At 43.3% G+C, this 8,662-nt stretch overlaps 1 protein-coding gene across 2 annotated transcripts; it reads right to left on the reverse strand.

Moving 5' to 3' along the window:
- Nucleotides 1-1,731: 1,731 nt before the first annotated feature.
- On the reverse strand, nt 1,732-5,548 carry nr4a2a (nuclear receptor subfamily 4, group A, member 2a). Of its 2 annotated transcripts, none has more exons than XM_054746991.2 (8): nt 5,365-5,548; nt 4,902-5,003; nt 3,884-4,749; nt 3,486-3,615; nt 3,151-3,302; nt 2,607-2,809; nt 2,280-2,458; nt 1,732-2,200 (listed from the first exon to the last, which is right to left on the reverse strand). In XM_054746991.2, exons 3-8 carry the CDS (start codon nt 4,745-4,747, stop codon nt 1,944-1,946), a joined length of 1,785 nt encoding a protein of 594 aa, XP_054602966.1. In that variant the 5' UTR covers nt 4,748-4,749; nt 4,902-5,003; nt 5,365-5,548; the 3' UTR covers nt 1,732-1,943. The 2 variants fall into 2 exon arrangements, with proteins under 2 accessions (XP_054602966.1, XP_015822107.1); XM_015966621.3 differs by having other exon boundaries at nt 3,151-3,314.
- Nucleotides 5,549-8,662: the final 3,114 nt, after the last annotated feature.

An 8,662-nucleotide genomic window follows, 5' to 3' on the forward strand; every position in this document is an offset into this window, starting at 1 on the left:
TATCGCCTGTTTGAGGATTTTCAGTCGCAGAGTTGGTGCGAACTGACGCTGATTGTAACACCGTTCCACATTTGAGCAAATTCCAGATTCACAGTTTTTAGCCGCACTTTGAACTCGTTTAGTTAAAAGTTGGGAAATTTGCACGTAAAGCCGCCCTTTATTTTCTTTAAAACTTCGAAACTCGTTAGATTTTTGGTTCTGATTTGAAAACCCAGCAGATCGAAAAGATAATATAACTGTAGCGGAAGGAGGACATTTATTACAAGAGTTCTGTCGGATCTAAATAAAGTTCATTTCTAATTTCAAGGAATTTTGCGTAAGTAAAAAAAAAGTACAAATAATCTAATGGTTCCTATTTGATCGGCTCTGAGTATAAAAAGCAGCTTCTCCTGTGAGGAAAGTGTAATAAAACTTTATTTAATTAAATGTTACAAACATCGAACGAGACGCAGGTGAATTTTTTATAAGCGAATTAAAATGCCATTTTGGTGACTAGAGGAGTCGCTTGGTGTGGGCGTATGAAACGGATCACGTGATGAGTTATTAAAATTTGGCGTTTTAAGTAAAAAAAAACATTCTGAAATGTTACAAGAGATAAACATTTTATTGTGTCTTATTTTGATCCGTTACACTGAAAATTGTTTTTAATTAAACCATTATTATTATTATTATTATTATTATTATTATTATTATTATTATTATAAATAACTAAGACGCAATTAAAACAATATTTGGTTACATTTAATTCAAGAAGAAAAAAACCGTGTGGCAAAGGTTTTTCCTACCTGCATCTTAATTTCAGAAATATTATGAATAAATAAAAATCGTTTGATTTAGAAATTTTATTTGTAAACATTAAATATGTCTTTCTTTCTTAAGTTTTTGTTTCTTTTTTTCTTCAATTCGGCACCGAGTGCGTTACACAAGCTGCAGTAATTACACCATGATGCCAGAGATGGAGGCCCATATCACACACTCATGAACCAATTAAAATAGAATGGATTATTTCTCTCCTCCTCCACCTCCGTTAAACCAAAACTACCTAGAAGACATAAAACATAGACAACGTGCTCAGCATGAACTCGGGTGGGTTTTTAAATCGTTTAAATTGCACCATGCTTAGTGTAGCTCTTGGCAGTAGAAATAATAAATATATAGAAACGTTTATATTGAACAGCAACAATACTTACAGCACATACAAACAAGGAATGTCTGACAGTTTTACAAACACCATGGGTCCCTCATTTCTATACAGATGGAATATTGTTTTTTTTTTGTTTGTTTGTTTTTTCCACATTTGATTCATACATAAAAGGAGTGCCATAACTACTGATCTGTATCAAATCTAGCAGACTACATAGTGTCCGGTATATTTTATATATAGACATCACCTCAGCAAGTGCCTATAAAAGAACAAGAGAGAAGGAAAGGAACAGAAAGTGGAACATGCGTTTTCTTATCTGGTTTTTGGGATCCTGTCAGAAACACAGAGGCACGAATCCAAAAAAGAAAAGAAAAGAAGAAGAAAAGAAGAAGAAAAGTCAACCTTTTCATTATAACAAACTCTGTACACGTGTTATAACCCGATGCATTCGAGACATCATGTCATCTATCAGAACACAGAACCTGCGAGTGTGCGTGTGCGCGCGTGTTTATATATTTACTGTGTACATATATATATATTTATATATATAAATGGAGAATATTACATGTGAAGAAAGAAAGAAAGAAAGAAAGAAAGAAAGAAAGAAAGAAAGAAAGAAAGAAAGAAAATAATGATTTCCTCTCCGATTTCTGTTATTTTTCGTCACTCCTCATGAATTCTATTTTACGAATTCCCCCTCCCAAAAAATTAGGAGAAAAAAAAAGTTGAAAATCGTCGCCTCAGTCTTTTGTTTTATATTGTTTGGAAGTTCTTTGAGGTTTTTGCCTCGGAGTTGCACTCAGAAAGGTAGAGTGTCGAGAAAAAGTTTGTCAATTATTGCCGGCGGAGGGACTAGGTCCTCTAGCTTTAGGTAAAAGATACGCTGCAGACCTTGGGTACATAGAGTGCGCAGTTCGGGCAGCTTTCCCAAGAGTTTTGACAGGTAGTTGGGACGATTCAAACCGCCACCATTGAATGTCACTTGATCTTTCAAGCAGTTGACGATCTTGTTTTGGAGATCGTCGACTCTCTTGGGTTCCTTTAGTCCATGTCGCTCTGAAAACAATAAAAAAAATCACATTAAACTATTTAAAAATGTTACATTCTAACTCGGGTGCCGTGCGTCTTTACGCACCTGTTACCATGGCCAAAGCCGCGATGCAGGAGAACGCTGAGATGTCTACGTTCATGCTCTGCAAGTTGGAAGAAAACTCCACGATGGCGTCCACCCACTCTCCAAATCCACGGACGCACTGTAGTCTGTGCAACACCACCCCGTTGCAAAAGATGAGTTTTCCTTCCACCGGGTTGGACCTGCAATTAGAACCAAAACGTCGTTAATTACGTTTAGCGATAAATGTGGATTTAGGAGCTTTCTAATCATCGGGCATCTAATAAAGCTCAAAGTAATGAAGCGTGAAGCAGGAAGTGCGCTTTATAGCCCGCGTAAGTAATCACTCACCTGTATGCCAGCCGCAAAACGAAAAGCTCAAGGAAAGCGGATTCAAAGAGGAGGTCCTGGTCCTGCTTCGGAAGATCAGAGAAGCCTGGGATCTTCTCCGCCCAGCCCCGTATGATCTCCATGGAGCCCGTCAGGAGGTCGTAGAACTGCTGGATGTGCTGAGTGTTGTCTCCGGTCATCTGGTAGTCAGGGCTCGCCTGGAACTGGAATTTAATTTAAACAGCGCCTTAATGAGGTGCCTTAAAATATATTATCCGTGAAATTGCAAAGTAGGAAAGTAAGAGAGGGAGAGGACTATTCACTATAAAATTCACGTCTTCTCTTTTATTGGGTTCTGCATTCCGATGTAATGTGGCAAAAATATAACACATAAAAATTCCAGACAAAGTTTGGAATTCTGAAAAGGAAACTTTTAAGGTGATAAATTCAAGCGGGACGGAATTAAAAGTCATCAATCTTCCCTTTCCTCGATCTCTCTTTACTTTCCCCTTTAAAATCGTCTCTCGGTGTGTGTGTTTTATGTTTGAAATGTGACTTCACTTACTCTTGAGTAGTCCAGAGCAGACATGGAGGGGTTGGAGTCCACATGGGCCCTGACCAGCGCGCTTATGAGGCTCACCGGCGGCGACGGCGGGGAGGGCTCCTGGGGACTTTTGGGTTTGGATGGTAGGCGTCCTCTCCGTCCTTTCAGGTTATCTGTTCGGACAACTGCGTTGAAAGAAACGTGGCACGGATAAATAAAATAATTTACACTATATTTGTTGTGCGTAAAAGCCTAGATTTCCACCGGCAGCCCTTTTACGCACGTGCTCCCAGATCATCAGCGTGCCACACATGCGCTAAAGTTCTGAAGTAATTTAATCCATCACTAAAGCATACCTTCTCTCACCATTCCAACGACGAGGCACTTTTGGAAACGACAAAACTGGCACCGATTTCTCCGGCGTTTGTCGACTGGACAGTTTTTATTCGCTAAACAGACGTATTTGGCATTCTTCTGAACGGTGCGCTGCAGAGAGGAAAAACACACTTGCTGTCACTCATTAAGGCCTTTTTGGTGCAGAAGTGTGACAAAAAGGAAAAGAAAAAATGTTTTCATATCGGCGCCAAAGGAACCAAGCAGCAAACGCAAACCCCTTAAAGCTCTTCCTTAAAGAGGGGAACATTTGATCCTATCAATTAAAGATACTTGGTGAAATTCTTAAAAAAAACAGATTCCAGCATTCATGCTCAGACAGAAAAAAACTCATTTTAGAGTGGCTTAAATAAAATCCCACCTTGAAAAATCCTTTGCAGCCCTCGCAAGTCCTCACTCCATAATGCTGGCAGGCTGCGTTGTCCCCACACACCGCACACAGACCCTCGTTTGACGGAGATCCTCTTGAAGGAGGCGATGGAACTTGACTGTCCACCAGCTGGTGCCCGTGGCTCAGCTGCAGGGAGTGAGGAAAGGCCAGACCGGCCTGCTTCCTTATTACGGTGGGCACCGCGAAGCTCTGACCATCCAGGCCGCGGTGCGCGCCCGGGTTGTCGTGGTTCATGGAGACGTGCAGCGGCCCGTCGAACCTCATCTGACAGCTGGACACGGGGGTACCGGGCGGGGACTGCTTGAAGGAGAAGAGCGAAAGCCTCGACATGGGGTTCTTGCGCTGATCCATCATGTGAGAGGTGACATAGTTCTGGTGGAAACTGTGGAGCGAGCCGGGGTCCTCCCACATGTGGTTAGGCTGAACCTGGAAGTTTGGTGTGCTGGGGGAGTGAGGCGAAGAGGGTTTGAAGTACATAGGCCCAGTGTGAGCGATCATTTCTTCCGACTGGGGCGGCAGGTGGCTCTGCTGATGGTAGCTGTGCATCTGGACGTCCTCCACCTTGATGGCGGACTGCTCTCCAGAGTGTGGCATCTGATACAGACAAGGCGGTTTCACGTCGTAACCGGTGTTATAGTTGTCCATGAAGGTGCTGAAACTTGGGAGAGAAGTCGTGGCTGTGATCTCAGTGTTGGTCAAGTCCATGCTAAACTTAACAAACTCGGGCGTTAGGAAGTCGCAGCTGTATTCTCCTGCGGTGTGGTAGCTGTAGCTTTGGGAAGCAGGGCTGGCTCCTTGAGGTGATGATCCATACTGAGCCTGGACGCAGGGCATGGCTGTAAACCAGAGCGGTGCAAACATATTAGAATACAAAATAAGCACGGGGATATTTATATTTTCTTTAGGAATTGTCAAAAGAGACAAAAATAGTGTGACGGTAAAATAAAGTTTGATTGTTGGAAGGTTTGGCCATTTATCCACGTCCTACCTCAAGTTTTCTGACACCTCCCCGGTGGCACTTGAAATTAGCAATGTCAGGAGCTGTGTGGATGTCAGGGTTGAAGAGAGCGGCTCTTTTCCGGATCTGCCTCTGATAAAACAAGTTCTTCATTAACTTAATATAAAACACTTCAATTGAAGCCTAAATCAGGTGCAAAGCTGTGTTTTCCTTCAAAATGTATTATAAAAACGGAGTTTTATTGAAATAAGACCTATTGAAAAAATATGAACCAGGTGTTGGCGCATAAGGAACTTTGCGCACAGAACTTGTCACCAAAGAGAAAAGCTTTGTCTTTTTAGACAAATTCCCCATGCCGATCTCATAAACTGATGTCAGAGTCTGATTTTGTGTAGTTTCACCTTTTAACATTTAACTCTAATGTTTTGGAGAAGACGCGGCGCGTAAAAGCGCACCCAGGATAAGAAAATGGAAAGAAAAGATATAATCTTACCTCTTTCACATCAGGATCGTGTCGTTCAGTCCATGCGAGAAGCATGTAGATGGTCATTCATCAGTTTTAGTAAAAGCTCCAAACCATGCGCGTCGGTAGCCGCAACGCCAAGCATAGATAGAGCGAGCGAGAGAGAGAGAGAGATAGAGAGAGGGGGGAGAGAGAGAAAACACACCCGGACTCCGCTCACTGACAGCAACGCGAGCTTCAACTATCCAGTCTGCCCAATGTGGCTTTGTTTATGTGAGCTCTGGATACCATGGCCCACGTGTTTCGCTGCGCCACGTCATCGGCGTCGCCACCGACGCAGACCAATCCGCTCGGGAACTTTCTCAAGCCCCAATTTTTCCTCGCATGTTTGTCTTGAGGCATGCGCCCCATGTTGCTTCCCACATGGACATTAGCAGAGACGTAGTGGAGGGTAAACCAACTTAAACTCTACGCAGACACCTCGGTGTTTGCGCTGGACTCAACCCGGTGCTTGCTTTAGGCTGACATGTGGTTTGTCACAAGTTTGGCTTGTTTAGGAACACTTTTACTTCATCCCTTCTGATGGAACCGGTTGTCAAAAAATGAAAAATCGTATTATAATTTATTTGTTTATCCTGGGCAGGTGTGAAAACGTTCAAAAACTCAGTGGAAGCACGTGCACTTTCTTCTTATGTTGCTTTATGTGTAGGATTTTGGAGTAAAATTGAGATGAGTGTACATTGGCACATACGGACACAGTTATGTCACAATGAGGCTGATGGTTCAGACTCACTACTGGGCTTAATGAAGCGGGGGTCAATATTATTCTTTGTTATCTTCTGACAGGGTTTCTCTGTTTCAATTGTGTTCCAAATTTAGAGATGGGGTGGGGTTTGCGCGGAGGGGTTGCCTATTCATAGCGCCCGTGTTGCTGTAGGAGGACAGAGGGGGATAATTAGCGGGCCCGCAGCCAGTTGTCATGTGGAACCCAGTTTGATCCCCAGAGAGGGAAGCGTGATAGGAGCGGGCAGAATGGGATGACGTAGAAAACGCTCGAGTTGACGCAGTCGCCAAAATAATCTCCACAGCCTTATTGTTCTGCAGCGATGAAATAACTGATCCCAGTGTAATCTTACACCAACACCTTGTACAATAAAGTTGGGCTGGATCTTTCTACACGCGGATTGGTCTGCGTGAGAGAGAGAGAGAGAGAGAGAGAGAGAGAGAGAGAGAGAGAGAGAGAGAGAGAGAGAGAGAGAGAGAGAGAGAGAGAGAGAGAGCGTCTCTTCACAGACAGCAGCGCAAAGTACGCAGCGCACTAATGCTTCATTATCCAAAGCGCAGCAGCCATCAGTCTTAAGGCAGCAACCCATACAGTGGTGGTGGGGGGGGGGGGGGGGCGTTCACCTAGAGGACACTATTGTTCACCAGCAATACATCACGGGGTCCTGTTTCTCACAATTAAACTTTTTTTAATTAGCTGGATGTCACCGAGGCTGCATCACACCCTTCAGGTACTCCAGCACCTATAAAGCAATTATATAAGGAAATAAAGATAAATGTTTTATTTCCTTTAAACTGTGTGGCTGCTGATTACAAACATTCAAATAGTTTATTTTAAAAGCACTGTTGGCTATTTAGGGTACAATGGCCTTTAATTTTTAGTTTGAAAAAGAAATATTCATTTTTATCAGGGAGAAGAAATGAGAAGATTTTCAAGAAATGCGTCTTATACACTCTAAAAAATGAATTATTGAATTTACCTAACCAAGTTAGGTCAATGGGTTCATCTAAACCTAGTTACTTCATGGTAAATGGTAAAGGACCTGTATTTGATTTAGCATTTTCTGTAGAGTCCTAGAACCCCCCCCCCCCCCAAGTTGCTTTACAACACAGTCAGTCACTCACCCATTCACACACACGTTGCACACTCACACGCTGGTGGTGATGAGCTACACTGTAGCCACAGCTGCCCTGCGGCACACTGACAGAGGCGAGTCTGCCATACACAGGTGCCACTGGTCTCTCCAATTACCACCAGCAGCCAAGTTGGGTTAAGTGTCTTGCCCAAGGACACAACAACAGCAACAGACCTGCAACTTTCCAGTTACGCGGAGAGCACTTAACTACTGTGCCACCGTCGTCCAAAGTAATGCTTAATACATTTGCTGCTTCTCTCCTACTGGTTGGTTGAAAGTGAAATTACAGCTATCGTGAACAACCCTGATAACCTAGAAGGTAGCAGAAGAAAAAAGATTTTACTCTGCAGGTTGATCTAACCACGCCCCACTAGAGACTGTGCAGGTCCAAACAGTCTTGTGCCTTGCCAATGAGACAGTTCTCCACACCTTCATCTCCTCACGCTTAGACTACTGTAACTCTCTTTTCACGTGTCTGAGCAGAACCTCCCTGAACCGTCTACAGGTGGTTCAGAATGCCTGTGCTCGGCTTCTGACCAAGTCCTCCAAATACGCCCACATCACCCCGCTTCTCCTCCAGCTTCACTGGCTGCCAGTCAACTTCAGGGTTCATTTCAAGATCCTGGTTCTGGTCTATAGGGCCTTACATGGACAAGCACCATCTTACATTGGTGATCTTCTTAGTCCCTACACCCCCAGCAGGTCCCTGCGGTCCAGTGATCAAAGCCTACTGGTTGTGCAGCACCAGGCTAAAGACCAAAGGTGACAGATCATTTGCTGCTGTGGCCCCCAGACTCTGGAACTCTCTCCCCCTGAGCCTGAGATCAGTGGACTCAGTGGTCTCCTTTAAAAAGCAGCTGAAGACTCACTTGTTCAAGCTGGCTTTGCTGTGACCTTCATCCCCCTCTCCTTGCTGTTCTCCCTACCAACAGTATTCCACCTTCCTCAGGATCCACTGATTTCCCTCTTTCCTATTCACTCTCTCTCTTTCTTTAAATTTTTTTAATCACAATTGTTTATTTTTTGCTCATTAAAAATATATTTTAATCATTTTCTAAATTCTTTTTTATATTTAACATTTTATGTTTTTGTGAAGCACCTCATGATTTTTATCTTGAGAGGCGCTACAGAAAATATCTTTACTTCTTCTTCTTCTTCAATCACAGCACTCTATCAGTTTGATGGGTGGTATAACTGAGCGAAATCAAGTTGGTGGCGGCTTGTTTGAAACGGCTTTGGCATGTAGTTTTGACTATTTAGACTTTTGACTCAAGAGCAGATTTAGGTACTGAAGTCCTTTATTTAGGATGCATTTGCATCTTCTTTGACAGTGTGTTTTTGGTAGCGTTGCTCCTGGCCAATGACAAGCAGAGACGGTTTGAAAGACAAGCATAGATTCTGCCCCATGA

The sequence above is a fragment of the Nothobranchius furzeri genome, chromosome 14, assembly GCF_043380555.1.
Source record: "Nothobranchius furzeri strain GRZ-AD chromosome 14, NfurGRZ-RIMD1, whole genome shotgun sequence".
NCBI classification, from domain to species: Eukaryota; Metazoa; Chordata; class Actinopteri; order Cyprinodontiformes; family Nothobranchiidae; genus Nothobranchius; species Nothobranchius furzeri.

Coding starts and splice junctions, on each gene's coding strand:
- nr4a2a (XM_015966621.3), bottom strand. CDS start 4,747: ATGCCCTGCGTCCAGGCTCAGTATGGATCATCACCTCAAGGAGCCAGC. Junction 3,616..3,883: donor GCTGCAAAGGATTTTTCAAG/GTGGGATTTTAT, acceptor TCCTCTCTGCAG/CGCACCGTTCAGAAGAATGC. Junction 2,459..2,606: donor GTTTTGCGGCTGGCATACAG/GTGAGTGATTAC, acceptor TTCTAATTGCAG/GTCCAACCCGGTGGAAGGAA.